The 15,334-nt window shown below is 42.5% G+C and overlaps 1 protein-coding gene across 1 annotated transcript in view; it reads left to right on the top strand.

The window, feature by feature from the left end:
* The first annotated feature begins 6,973 nt into the window (after window positions 1-6,973).
* Window positions 6,974-15,334, top strand: part of TMED10 (transmembrane p24 trafficking protein 10) — a 42,722-nt gene continuing 34,361 nt past the window's right edge. The window contains exon 1 of the mRNA XM_058739715.1: window positions 6,974-7,257. Coding sequence (XP_058595698.1) covers window positions 7,033-7,257 — 225 coding nt within the window. The 5' untranslated portion in view covers window positions 6,974-7,032. The remainder of the gene's footprint in view (window positions 7,258-15,334) is intronic.

Genomic DNA, 15,334 nt, shown 5'->3' with positions numbered 1-15,334 from the left:
AGCCAAGGAATGAACCTTATCTGAAAGCTGGTGTTCCAGGCACTCTAGTTACCAAAGGACTAATTTTGTGTCATGTTCTAGGAGAAAGGGCAGCAGAGCTTCAGCAGGAGAAATCAAGAAGTATTTATAGAGAGCACACTAATTGAAAGGCATTGGAAGGTTAGGTGTTGAATGGGGTCAGGAAGGGTTAGGGTGGAGCATTAGCTTTCAACCCTGAAGGTATGTTGGATCCCAAGGATGTTTTTAAAAATCCCAATGCCCAACTGCACCCCGTACCATTTACATCAGAATGTCTGTGGAGGGGAGTCTGGCATCAGCATGTTTTAAATATCCCCCAGATGATTCCAGTGGGCAGTCAAGTTAGGGAACTACTGAAATATGCTATTCCTAGGGATTATACCCAGATATTCTGTTTTCAGTGGTCTGGGGTGTGTCCTAGTTAGGTCCTAGGCATCGGCGGTTTTTAAAAAGCTGCTCAGGTGATTCCAGGGTGCAGAGGCGATTCCAGTTAAGTAATAAAGGTCAAGTCATATGGGCATTATCAAGGCTCCTGCAGCTGGTGCTCTTGTCCCATCTGTATGGATCCACATGTCCCACAAGATGGAACTTTTGTTGAAGGAGAACGCGTTATGGTGGATTTCAGAGACAGCTGGTGACAGTGGATGCCAGATGTTGATTCCTTAGTGGGCTATCAAAGAAAATACATTGGAGAGAAAACCCAAAATTTTCTCAGAATCAAGAGTGAAGGCTGAAAACAGTGTAGTCCTATGCTCTAGGTCACCCAGCTTTAAGGCCTCAGAGTACTTTTGAAGTAATCCCAGGCTCTTTGAGGATCTGCCTGTGGACAGGCTTCAGTCATGGCTGTGTTCAGATGCAGAGTGTAGCTAATTTTGGGGGGTAGGTGCATTTGGCTCTCTGTTAATCCTCCTTTGGAGGGTCTCAACTCTGGGGCTGCTTCACTGAGTAACTTTCCCCATTTTCCCCTTCTTTCTTAATCCTTAATCCTTAAGTCTATAGGATTCTAGACATAAGACAAATAGGAGACCCTGCATTCCCCATCTTACCTCCTTGCCCCTACTTCCTTCTCTCCTAGAGTCCCATCTTCACAACTATTCTTCTCTGTCCCTTGGTTCTTCCATTCCAATTGGTCCAGTGGATTTCTTTTCATCTCATTCGTGCCCTGAGATTCTTCCTTCCAGGCCTCCAGAACTCATCTCTCTGCACTGGGCTCTAGGACTGGTGTCCTCCGTAAACAAACAGTGCTTATGGGCTAGAGGGAATGCCTCCCATCTTCAACTGCCAAGGTTGGTCTTCTCAACTTTGGTTACTCTCAAGGCATGTGGGTAGTGGTGATGGTTCATGTGTTGGCTCTTAAGTTTCCTGAAACTTGTTCTTTCTAGACACATTTTATATCCTTTACTTGCATCATCTCTAAAATTCTTCCCAGTAATTTTCTGGGTTAAATCCAGACTTCTTAGTGCTCTCAGCTCACACGTAGTACTAGAACTTTGATCCTGGTAATCAGGATGTACAGGCTGTAACATAAAAGGCAGGGTCCTGATAGTTTATCTTGCTTGACATGTTCTATAGACAACACTGAAGAAGGGCATTAACTTTCATAGAGAGTTGGTGAGGAGTTCTTGTTTCCTACCTAGGAAGATAAAAATTGAGCATATCATGGGAATCTGGAGAGGAAGATACACCTTGTTTTTTTCAAGCAAGTGAACTTGAGCTAGTGAGCTAGTAGATGCTATCAGTTTCACATCAACTATTGACATCTTCATGGATATTCTGGAAGACTTAAATTCACTTAAGCCCCTCAAAAGTTGTATTATGCATATAAGTGAGGATAGAAAAAGAATCTAAAACTTCTCAGTGGAGTGGGAACTAAATGATAAGTGCCCTGTTTAATCAAATGTGGTGACAACTATGCCTGAAAACTGGTCTTCTCAACTCTAAGACTAACTCATTGTGTGGCTTGAGACAAGTCACTTAACATCTTTGGACCTCAGCTTCTCCATATGAAAAATGGCAATTAAAATACTATATAAAGGAACTAGTGTTTATTGAGCAACTGCTCTATGTTGATGTGCTAAGTGCTTTATTTTATGTTGTATCCTTTCATTCATTCATTCAGCAAGTATTTGTTGAGCACCCAGTATGTACAGGATATTGTACCTGGCCTAGGGATGTATCAGGCACAAAAAACAAAGACCTGGCTTTCTTAGAAGTAAAATGCAAGTAGGGCTGTGTGAAATTAACTAGAAAAGAAATATCAAGATACTCTTGATTATTAATGAGTGCTATATAGATAATAAAACTAGACCACGTGATAGAAAATAACCTGGGGACAGGGTTACTTATGCAGGGTTGGCTTTCTAGAAGGAGACATTGGAGTTGGGACTTGAATGATGAAGAGCAGCCTGCAGAGTCCAGAGTCCATGGGACAAGATCTGGGAGACAGCACTCCAGGTAGACAGTAAGTGCAAAGGCCCTGATGCAGGTAGGAGTTCAAACTGTCTGGAAGGCCATGTGACTATAGATAGGAGAGTGAATGGGTGTGTGGTAGGAGGGATTGGACACTGGGTGAAATGAGACTAGAGAGGTAGGCAAGAGCCAGACCACAGTAGCCTTTTGGGTTGTGATAAGGTATATGGGCTTTGTTCTGATTGATCTTATTTACTTTTTTTTTTTTTTAATCATTAAAGGTGTATTAAGGAGAATAGTGGGACAAGAATGGAAGAAGAAATGACAATAGGGAGGATGTTTTCTTACCTAGGTGAGAGAAGCAAACTCTTTCTGTAAAGGATCACACAGTAAACATTTTAGGTTTTGTGAGCTATATAATCTCTGTCATAATACATTCTTCTCCTCTCTCTCCTGCTTCTCCTCCTCCCTTTTAACGTTTTTTTTTTTTTGTTTTTTTTTTTTTTTTATTTATTTTTGGGACAGAGAGAGAGCATGAACAGGGGAGGGGCAGAGAGAGAGGGAGACACAGAATCGGAAACAAGCTCCAGGCTCCGAGCCATCAGCCCAGAGCCTGACGCGGGGCTCGAACTCACAGACCGGGAGATCGTGACCTGGCTGAAGTCGGATGCTTAACCGACTGCGCCACCCAGGCGCCCCTCCTCCTCCCTTTTAGACAACCCTCTAAAAATGTAAAAACCATTAGTCTTGGGCGATACAAGAACAGGAGTTTGCATGCTGGATTTGGACTGTCTAGCTGGGCAGTAGTTTGCAAACCCCTGGCTTAGAGAGAAGTAGAAACTGACTGGCATATATTTAGGACACAGAATGGGTAGGACATGCTGATGAACTGGGTCTGTGTGGGGAGGGGGTAAGAGAAAGAGGAAACAAGGATGGCCTCAGTGAAGAAGTAGAAGGTGGTGCCATTTACTGAGATGGGGAAGAAGCACATTTGGGAGTGGGGGGAGAGGGGAAATTAAGAGTTAAGTATGAGTTGCCTATTAGTCATCCAATTTGGAGATGTCAAGTAAGGAGCCTGATATAGACTCTGGAGCTTAGAGGTCAGGGCTGGAAATCCACATTTGGGAATTGGGGAGTTATCAGACTATGGATCCATTTAAAGTCATGGGACTGAATGAGATCAACCCCCAAATGCAGCGCAAAGATTCCAGGAACAGGTCTTGGGAGACTTTAGAACTTAGAGAACCCATAGAAGTCCTTGGAATCATTCTCTGGGTCAAAGACACATGACAAATATTGCCAAATGGCTTTCCAAAAGGGTCTTTTGCATCTTCACAGAACCCATCTTGTTTTAGCTACTTAAATATACTCTATAAGCGGGCCTGTACACATGAATGGGCAGAGACACCAGAGTTAGGAATTCTTGACTGCTTCTGCATGGGAGTGGGGAGCCTCAAGCCACACTGGAGGATTCAGCTGGTTAAAGGAGGCATCAAGAAGGCAGAAGGCAGATGGCTAAAGCACTTCTAACCACAGAAAGGACTGTCCAAGGACTTCTAACCACAGAAACACCCAGCAAGTTTATCACAAATGCAGATTCTTAGTAAGAGTTCTGAATCACTGTCTGGGGTGAGGTGTGTTTTAAACATGCTCCCTCTCTATAAACAAAAGGTTGAAAAACCTGTGGCTTAGGGATAGTCTGGGTAAAGAGTATGTCCTGGTGACATCTATTCAGCTCCAGAGGCCCCAGGGGCTTCAGGAATCTTGGGAACCAGGGTCCGGCTGGGGAAGTTTCAGGATGATACGATGGCAGAGACTGTTAGGCTTAGGAAGTAACATTTTTTTCCGGTTGTGGGACACTTCCTGTTTGCTCTCCAATTCATGAGGCCTTTTCCCTGCAACAAATGAAAAATGGTACCTTCTTTAATGCAGATGTAGAGTTTAAAAGTTTGGGTTCCCTAGGAGTATCTACTCTGCCCTCTAGTTCCATAGCATAGAGGGGAGAATTTTTTCCCCCTGCATTTTATTGGTAAAATTGAAGTTGTATCTACACTTTAGATACATCATGGATTAATTAAATTTGTGTGAAAACAGCTAAGGAATAACTGAAGGAAATTTGCTGTTAGGTCTTTTGCTAGAAGCTAAGGGATCAATATTGCATTTACTGAACCATTATTTATTGTGCCTTCTAAGTGCCAGGCCCTATTTTATTTTATTTATCTATCTATCTATTTATTTATTTACTTATGTTTAGTTTATGTATGCAAGCCCCAAGTGCAGCTCAGAGCCCATTCCCATGGCCAACTGTGAGATCATGACCCGAGCCAAAATCTAAAGTCAGACGCTCAAACGACTGAGCCACCCAGGTGCCGCATCAGGCCCTATTTTAGATTCAGGAGATAAAGCAGTGAAAAAAATAGGCAAAAATCTCGGCCCCTCACAAAACAGATACCCTAGTTAGGGAGACAGATTAATAAACAAGATAAATACGTACAATGTATATAAAATAGTGGCGAGTGCTAGGAAGAAAAATGTGAAGGAGGGAAGGGGGACAAGAAATAGTTGGAGGCAGGATAAGTGAGAACATAGGACAAGAAAGTATACATGGGCTGTGACTTGGGAAAGTAACTCAATTTCCCTAGGTCTCAGTTTCTTCATCTGTAAAATAATAAATAATGGTATCTTCCTGAAGAAGGCTCAGGCCCTCAGACTGACTTTGTCACTTTTAAACAATGGGATCTGGAGTGTGAAAGATCTTTGGCCTCTCAGAACCTCAGTTTCCTCATCTGTAAAATGAATAGACTTGCCCAGCCTATGTCATATGGTGTTTGAAAATGTCAAGTGAGATAATTATATGAAAATATTTTTTAAAATAAGCTATTATATAAATGTAAGATAGAAATTAAAATACATGCATAGAAATTAAAATACATGCATACACACACACGCGCGCATACACACACACAGACACACACACACACACACACACAGGATTTTATGGGTTGCAAATCTTTGGCTGATGGTCAGCAGAGCATAAGGGCTGAGAATAAACAATGAATTGAATAACTCCTTGATACTGATTCCCTGCATGGGCAGGGAAAAGGCCAATGCAAATTATGAGGATGTGCTGAGTAGACTAGCAATCTTATCTTAGATCGGGGATAAAATAATCAAACTAAATGTTCCTAAATGGACACCTCATAAAATAATTATTATATGGCATTTGTCAAATTTTAAAATGTTTTACAGCTCCTTTATGTTTGTTCTTGTTTTGTTTGTGGGACTTCAGTTCCAGGAAAAGAACTAGATGGACTGAAAGGAGTTATAAATACAGAACAATCATTTAAATTGCTAAAAGCAGAGAGTCCAACTTCTGGGTATTTCTGTAGCTGATCAATGAACAGCAATCAAAGTAGATGATTCTAAACTTAGGCTCTTGTGTATTCCTTTTTCATCTTCATATTTTCTTCATTCCTGACTATTTGATAGCAATAGTGGTTAAATCAAAACATGTCGGTATTCATGCACGGTATAGTGTACCATCATCACATAGTAGGTACTCAATAAATATTTGATAAAAGAACATATGAGCGATTACCATGTACATTTACTTACTACAGACTAGCCTATTTGATCCCTAAAGTGTTTATGCATTAAAAACACGTAATTACTTGACAACGCTTATCTGGTAAATGGCATCGGCTCCATTTTTCAGACGGAACTAAAACAGTGTGTTTTATTCCATTTAAATGGAAAACACACGGGCACCAGACTGCTTCAGTCCGGTGGAGCCTTCAACTCTTGATCTCAGGGTTGTGGGTTCCAGCCCCCACCCTGGATGCAGAGATTACTTAAAAATAAAATTTTAAAAAGAAAATACAATATCCAAATTTCGTTGAATGTTACCTAACATAGTAGGTGCCTAAGGTTTACTAAATAAGATACACATTCAGAAAGCAGTTACTCCAGCAGTTACTGTGCTCAAGTGCACGATCTGTGCCTACGCCCAGCTCACATTCATCAGGTAACCCATACACCTAATCTGAGATACTGGCTCCGCTCGCCTAACAGCCAAATTAGAATCTTTCCGCTCAGCCTCTCGAAGTTTTCTTCTCTAGTGCTCAACGTCCCAGTTGTCACCAAGGCAGCAAGGTGCTGGGAAGGCCCATCTGCCTGCGCCCCGCCCGGCGGGCCTTGGAGGCCGATGGGCGGGACTAACCAAGGGCCTTTGTGGCCGTTTCCTATTGGGGCTTGGTTGCTATGGTATCCCCGACCTTAAAAACTCGCGGGCACTACTTCCGGAAGTTAAAAAAGAATTACTTCCAGGGCTGCCCACACTTGTTACGGCTGACTGAGCGGTTACTAAGGTTAACAAAAATAAAACTTTTGAGGGAAACTTCTAGAAAACCGAATTTAACCATTTTAATTTGTTGATATTACGTGGTATCCTATCCTGTTTTCCCTTTCAAGAGAGTTATCATATAGTTCTCGTTTATTTGCCAGTCTCCAAAATGGCGCTCACGGCATTCGGTCAGAGGTGAGTCACGTGGGACCTCCCGGTTCCGGCGCGGTAGAGGCCCAAGGAGGTGAACCGTCTCCGGCACCATGTCTGGTTTGTCTGGCCCACCAGCTCAGCGTGGCCCTTCCCCGTTAGCGGTGCTGGTTTTATTCCTGCTGGGCCCCAGCTCGGTGCTCGCCATCTCCTTTCATCTTCCCGTTAACTCCCGCAAGTGCCTCCGCGAGGAGATCCACAAGGACCTGCTGGTGACGGGCGCGTACGAGATCACCGACCAGTCTGGGGGCGCTGGCGGCCTGCGTACCCACCTCAAGGTGCGGCAGTGGGCGGCGCGGGGAGGGAAGACCGTAGGCGTCGACCGAGGATGGGGTGGGGGGGCGGCCTGAGGCCTTGGAGGGCGGCCTGGCCTCCCTGAAGCGCCACGGGTGCGCGGTCGAGACCGCCCCCTCATCCGGCTGGTCGGAGTTGGCGGGGCGGGGCGGGGCGCCAATGCCAGGGAACCCTTACAGGGGCCGCGAAGCCTTGCTGGATGTGGTGACCGCTGGGCTGGAGCGGCCTCGACTTTGGTCGTGGTCGGGGTCCTGTAAGTGTTCCGGTCCTAGTTATCTTGAACTGGAACTTGTTTCTCCGAAGAGGCCTCTGCGTGTTGAGTATGTGTCGAGCTTGGCATCATCAGACCCCCTGAAACCTGCAAGAAAATCATGGAGGGGCTGAAGCTTACTGTGAATAATAAAAACCGTTATTTGTTGAGCATTAGCTGTGTGTCAGGTCCTGTGCCACGTTACATATGATACTATTTAGTTCGTTACCGTTGGTTTCATTTTACACGTGAGCAGACTGAGGCTTAGAGCGATGTAGAATAAATTGATGTCCGAGCTGGAATTCTTGGTTTGGGAGTTCAGTAAGGTGAAAGAAAAGGACTGCAGTCTTATACTCGCCTTGCTTTTTATTTGTAATACCTGTGATTGGTTAAAGTCGATCGTTGGTCACAAAATGGTCACTCTGTAGTATTTTCTTTAATGGTAGCCCAGAGTTTGGATTTGGCCAATTTTGATGCAAGATTTCAACAGTATTCGTTGATGGTGACAAACTACTACCGTAATGCCAGTTTGGCCCTATTGTGCCATTAGGATGACCAGCGCTGTCTTTGAAAAGTTAATATAACATGATACCCATAAAGCTTTGATTGTTTTATTCATTCGGGATAAGCGCACAGTTTGTTAAGAAAAATGGGTCTTAGACTAAATAGGAAGAAACCTTTTTAATAGAGCTTCAGGTATAGTAAGACCATAATTTATGTTTAAGGTATTGGAACCCAGTAGTGGTAATTGTTTATATTTTATTTGGGAGATATAAACTATTTTTAGGGGTTTGCTCAGTGACCTTTTATTATTCTCTTCAGATACCAAACTTCTGTCTGACCAAGAAAGCTGTGATCATATAATTTTAGAGGTTTAGATACAGTGTTTTGAGAGTCATGCTGCTGACTCCTAGAAGGATGTAGTGCATAGAATAAGAGAATTTGAGCAATCAAGGAGATGTTACTCTCATCTCCAGTGTTGTCCCCTCTGATTTATATTTATATTTTGAAATCCTTCAGTGGCTCACTGTTGCTCATCTGATAAAGTTTAAATTTTCCAGCGTGCTCTGTAGCGCTCTTTATGATCTCTTTCTGGAGCTTTATGTATTTGGTCACTCCCCATTTTGCATTTTAGGTATGAGCCACCCTGAACAGTACCCTGAACTTATTTTCATCTGATATTGTAGCTATTTGTCTTTATACCTTGCCTTTCTTATTAGATTGTTAGTATTCTAAGGGCAGGAATTATTTTCATGTTCATATTTTCCAGAATATCAAGCATTTGGCCTGCCTTCTATTTGCCCTTATTTGCCTTCTATTTGGCCCTTAATAAATACAGGAAGCATAGTTTAGCTTTATGGCCTCATGTGAATTATATCGCCTCCAAGACTGCTGGAAACACCTCAACAACACTAACATTTTGCCATCACTCAGTTGGTCTCCCCACGTGTGCTTCATTCTCTTGCTTCTAACCAGCTTAATTGGATCACTCCTGGGATCCTAAACCCAAATAAATGCCAGGTAGGCAACATAAATGAATGAATTGGAACAGATATGATTATAAACAGTGGCAGTGATGATACCTGGGAGACGCTGGGAACTGTTAATTTGGGGTGGCCAGTACCGGTCTCTTGATGTAGGCCTTGTTGCCACATCTAATTTTTCACATGAAGTCAGAAATCCAGGTTTTGATGTGAAATCTCCTGATTTTTAAATGTCATCAGCTGATTCAAATTGGTTTGGTTATGGTTTGTTTGCAGTTTTATAGAGAAGAGTATGGTCAGTCCACCATAAATACAGTACCCAGATTCAATAATTCAATAATTCAAAAATAAACAGGGTCTTGCCACACTTGTTTCATGGAAATTGCCTCTCCTCATTTTATGCTGAATTTTTTTTTAATTTTTTTTTTTTTTTTTTAACGTTTATTTATTTTTGAGACAGAGAGACAGAGCATGAACTGGGAAGGAGCAGAGAGAGAGGGAGACACAGAATCCGAAACAGGCTCCAGGCTCTGAGCTGTCAGCACAGAGCCCGACACGGGGCTCGAACTCACGGACCATGAGATCATGACCTGAGCCGAAGTCGGACGCCCAACCGACCAAGCCACCCAGGCGCCCCATATGCTGAATTTTTTTTAATGTTTATTTTTGAGAGAGAGAAAGCAAGCACAAGTGGGGGAGGGGCTGAAAGAGGGCGGGGAACAGAGGATCTGAAGCGGGCCCTGCGCTGATGGCAGAGAGCCCGACGGACGCAGGGCTCAAACTCACGAACCAAGAGATCTCCACCTGAGCTGGAAGTTGGATGCTTAATGAAAGTCGGATGCTTCACCGACTGACCCGCCCTAGTGCCCGTATGCTGAATTGTTTTAAAGTAAATCCCAGATATCATGGTATTTCAGTCTTGCACACTTCAGCATCAATTCCTTTAAGCACGTTGTCACCGTGTTATGTGGCTATACTCCTCACAAAATTAATAATGCTATCCAGTAGTACTCAATTCATAGTCAGGTTTCTCCACTTGTCTCAGAAATATGTTTTTAAATTAATTTCTCAGATCTCTCAAGTCTTCTTTAATCGAGTCTTGGCAGTTGTATCGTCAGTCAGTTGTCCGTAAAATGTCCTACGCTGCGGCTTTGTCTGTTTACTTCCTGGAGGTATCATCCAAACAGTTCTGCTCCCCGTGTTTCTTGTAAAAGGAATCAGCTCTAAAGATGTGCTGCACTTAGTTTCAGGTTTATCTTTTTGGTGAAGAGTACTTCGTGGGTGCTGTATGCCTCATGCGGCATCGCAGCAAAGCACGCAGTACTTTTTGTGCTTCTCAGTGCTAAGATTGATCAGTGGGTTCACCTTCGTGTTAGCGTCCTACTGCTGCTGTAGCAAATCACCACGAACTCAGTAGCTTAAAACGAGACACATTTATTTATCTGACAATTCGGAGGTTAGAAGCCATAAAATCAAGGTGTCAACAAAGCTGTGTTGTTTCTGAAGACTCTAGGTGAGAGAATCCATCTCCTCGTCTTTTCCAGCATCTAGAGACTGCCTGCATTCTTTAGTTGGTGACCCTTCCCCCATCCTCAGAGCCTGTAATAAGTATCTCTAAATCTTGCTTTTTCTCCCTCTTTCCCACCATCTCTCTCCCCCTCCCTCCTCGCTTCCATCATCTTCTGATTTTCCTGCTTCTCTCTTTCCCTTATAAGGACCCTTGTGATAATCTCCTTATCACAGACCCTAATTTAATCACACTTGCAAACCCCCTTTTGCCATGTACTATAACATTCATGGGTTCTGAGGATTAGGGTGTAGACATCCTTGGAGAGGTGGGCATTATTCTACCTACCTAAGGTGGTAGCAGCCCAAAGTCTCCATTGTAAAGCTTTTCATCATTCTTTTACTTCTGAGTCTATTGCTGACTGTTGTGCAAATTTATTGTTTCATTAAGGTTGTGTAATGATGATTTTCTAATTTTGTTATTCCTTCCATATTTACTAGCTGGAATTCTTTTTTTAATTTTTAATGTTTATTTTTAAGAGAGAGAGACAGAGTGCGAACAGGGGAGGGGCAGAGAGAGGAAGACACAGAATCCAAAGCAGGCTCCAGGCTCTGAGCTCTCAGCACAGAGCCTTTGCGGGGCTCGAACCCACGAACCGCGAGATCAGGTCAGAGGAAGACAGAATCCGAAGCAGGCTCCAGGCTCTGAGCTGTCAGCATGGAGTCTGATGCGGGGCTCGAACCCACGAACCACACGGAGTCTGATGCGGGGCTTGAACCCATGAACCACGAGATCATGACCTGAGCTGAAGTCAGACGCTTCACTGACTGAGCCACCCAGGTGTCCCTTAGCTGGAATTGTTCTTAAAGAATTCATCAACTTTTAAAACCATTTGGTTACCCTAAAATTTTTAATTCATGTAGAAAAGGCAGGATAAATGCAGAATTCATTCCTTCTAATTGACAATTTTCAGAGTAAGAGAGAGTTGCCTTTGTCACTTCCAATGTAGTCTGAAGAAGGTGTTATTTTAATGAAGTATTATACTGAAATCATTTTTTGTTATTTCCATTTTTAAAGCCATTGTTTTTATCACTTGCATTCTTTCTTGAGGCTCACATGTCCCTCTGGTTCCTGTAGCCTTTTATTTTAACACAACCCCATTAGGGTTTGATAGCTTCCCTGTTTTGTGGAATAAGGTATCCTAGGCTCATCTTTCGTCTGCGCAACCACTGACCTGGAAGTGGCGGTTCCTCCAAGGAGTTCTGTCCATTTTTTTTTTTTTTTTTTTTTTTAATTTTTTTTTCAACGTTTTTTATTTATTTTTGGGACAGAGAGAGACAGAGCATGAACGGGGGAGGGGCAGAGAGAGAGGGAGACACAGAATCGGAAACAGGCTCCAGGCTCCGAGCCATCAGCCCAGAGCCTGACGCGGGGCTCGAACTCACGGACCGCGAGATCGTGACCTGGCTGAAGTCGGCCGCTTAACCGACTGCGCCATCCAGGCGCCCCGGAGTTCTGTCCATTTTTGTGGGGAATGGTATTTTAGAGACCACAGGCTGGGTGTCATTATAAAAAATGTAATATACTGTTCAGGCCACAGAACACTTTTGTGGGCTTGATCCAGCCCCTTATCACGGTTTGCAACCTTTTTTCATAGCATCTATTCACTTTCTTTTAAATTTTGACCACTTGTGTCCCACACTCTGCCCAAGGATTCTCTGTGCATCATTTCTGCTTCTGAAGTATACCTCTTGAGTGAGAGAATCTGATTGGTTCAGCTCTTTTTTATACGCCAGGCCACATTTCAGGTTTCTCACAGCCTACTGATTGTCTTCTCTTTGGTGGTTTGTCCATCCTTGGTTCAAGCAGCCATGGTTTGGGCTGAGGTTAAGAGGGGAGCTGGAGGCTTTCTGTAGTGTAAAATTTAGCCAACCGGACTTGGCATTTCGTTGTTGCTCTGAATAAGGCAGTCTCTCTCATAAGGGTCTTTGTGAATATAGTGCCTCGATTGGCCTAATGCACTTTCTTCCTGTCAGGGAGTACCTTAATGTCCAGCGAATATATCAGTGTTTTCATATATCACTGTATGTTGTAGTTCTGTGTTTACATACACAGTTTTGTGTTTTCTTACATAGACTCTAAACTCCTTGAGCAGAGATTGTATTTCATTCGCCATTGAAATGCCTGTCTAATACAATGCCTGGCACATAGTACATAGTAGGACTTCAACATCAGAAATTAATGGACAGATGAATTGGCAGTGTCCTAGCCGTATCTCTGATTTTTTTTTCTCCTCTTCCTTCCTCTTCATGTCTTTCCTCCCACTCCTGACTCCAACCGTACTGAACCTCGTGCAGTTCCTTGAATGCAGTGTTCTCTTAATCCGGACCAGTGTTTGGCTGCACACCCCTTCTATGTGCTTTCTTTATAACCTGTTTGACATGGCACTTTTGATGTAGCATGGTGCTTACCCTGTGAAGTCTTTCGTGTCTCATTCATCCCTGTGTCTTAGTTCAATGTACTGTATACTCATTATTGTACAACTGAGTCAAATATATTAGCCTTATTAAATAAGAGTTGAGTGGAAAGACCCTGGATGTGGAGTTAGACAGATTTGAGTTCAAATCTCAGCAACTCCACCACTTAAATGGCGTATGGTCTTGAGGGAATTACTTAACCCTTCTCCTTGAGTCCCTGATACGTAGCAGGGCGATGATAGAGCTCATAGAAGTGTTGGAAGGACTAATTGAGGTGGTTCTTTATTATTCAGGGGATTATTCAGGTCATATATATTATTACTCTTTTGTTTCCTCTCTTCTGAATGAAAATTGCTGATCTGACTCCCCTGTCGTATGTCATTGCAGTGACCTGATAAAGAGTGTTATAATGAGAAGAATTCTGAGGATTTTGTTTGTGATTCTCCTAGTCATGCAATGAATATTTTAATATTTAATATATGCCAGACCTAGCTGGGGAAATGGGGATGAAGAGCAGACAAAACCCTTGAGTTCTAGTTGGAAACGAAAACAGGTTAAAAAAACACACACAGTTGCAGCTTGTGACAAGTACTATAAAGAAAAATCAAACACTAGGGGGTAGGGAGTAACAGAGGGGTAGAGCATCTGAGTGGTCAGGGAAGGCCTCTCTGAATGGAAATGGATTGAAATGATGGGCAGGACTCTACTGCAAAGATTTCTGCTTCAGGCCTATGTTAAGTGTTTTGTGCTGAGATTTCCAGTGAATTTATCCCATACCACCCTTCCCTGTTGTTTTTTTTTTTTTTTTTCTTCCACAAATTGTGGCTAACTCAGGCTGAACAGTATCGGATTTAAAGACTTTGCTATACAAAATTGAAGCAGGATGTATTGACTCATCATTTATAGTGAATATAGAAATTTTTTTCATTGCTTCAGGCCCATAATAAGAAGCCTGTTGTAGGAACTCAGAATCTCAACTCTGTTGATTTTGAGTTGAAAACCACATTTTCGGGGCGCCTGGGTGGCTCAGTCGGTTAAGCGTCCGACTTCATCTCAGGTCACGATCTCGCGGTCCATGAGTTTGAGCCCCGCACGTGGCTCTGGGCTGATGGCTCAGAGCCTGGAGCCTGCTTCCGATTCTGTGTCTCCCGCTCTCTCTGACCGTCCCCTGTTCATGCTCTGTCTCTCTCTGTCTCAAAAATAAACAAACATTTAAAAAAAAATTAAAAAAAAAAGAAAACCACATTTTCATTAAGACTAGATGATATCATAATAGTTTAATAAGCTCCAATACCATTTATTATTTAGAATGCTTATTAATAGTGCAAATTGGAGGATGAATTAGTTTTAGGTGATGAGATGAATTGTTGCCTAAGGGTGATTTGTACGTTACAAATAGTTTACAGAGTGCAAAAAGCAGTTGTGAGGAGTTGTCATAATCATCACCCAAAAGGAAAGAAAAGCCTAATGGTAATAATTGAAATGATTTATACTTTTTCAACCTCTTCCAAACAATCTAATTGGTCTTTTTTTTCATTGTCATTTTTTCAAGAGTGCTAATGCTAATTAATAGTTCATTTTGCTAAATGCAATTATTTTTTATTTGGATGTTATACCCAGTTGTGGTGCCAATCTTTCCCAACTAGCTTATAGATGAGAAAGCCAAACAGATCATTTGAGGAGTTCAGCCTTGAGTCATAGGCCTATCATAATTTAAGCCTAAAAATGATCAAGAAGTATCTTGGCAGCTGGGAAACCATGGCTTTTAACTGTTTCCACCCCCAGCTGAAAGCTGTATGAAAAGATTGGGTGTGTGTGTGTGTGTGTGTGTGTGTGTGTATGATATAGTTTTGAGATTACTTTATTTGGAACAGTTATTTCCGTTTATTATTACTGGCATCTATACTGAGAACTGATCTTTTTCTGTTGAGAAAAATCTGTCTCTTTTAGGTTTACATGTGATGTGATTATCATCCAGTGGGTTAGAAACAATTCAATAAATAGGTGGTTTGGTACAGAAGGCCAATTGGTACATTAACATTTAATATTATTAAAAGCTAGTTTCTTTTTCTATTATATTCTGATTTCTGACCTTGTGTTTCCTTTTCTCTAAAAGTTAAACATCATGTTACTTCATTTAAGTTTCTCTTATTCGGTGAAAAGTTGTCTACAGCCTTCTCTGTTTTGAACTGACCTAGAGAAGGGGCTGCTTAGATATTGAAATTGGTGAGGCGCCTGGGTGGCTCAGTCCGTTGAGCTTCCCACTTGATTTCAGCTCAGGTCATGATTCCAGAGTTGTATCGAGCCCCATGTCCGAGCCCCATGTCCGGCTCAGCACTGAGC

This window comes from Neofelis nebulosa, chromosome 7 (genome assembly GCF_028018385.1).
Source record: "Neofelis nebulosa isolate mNeoNeb1 chromosome 7, mNeoNeb1.pri, whole genome shotgun sequence".
NCBI classification, from domain to species: domain Eukaryota; kingdom Metazoa; phylum Chordata; class Mammalia; order Carnivora; family Felidae; genus Neofelis; species Neofelis nebulosa.
The sequence above is the reverse complement of the archived record's forward strand: the minus strand, read 5'-3'. Positions and strand labels throughout refer to the sequence as shown.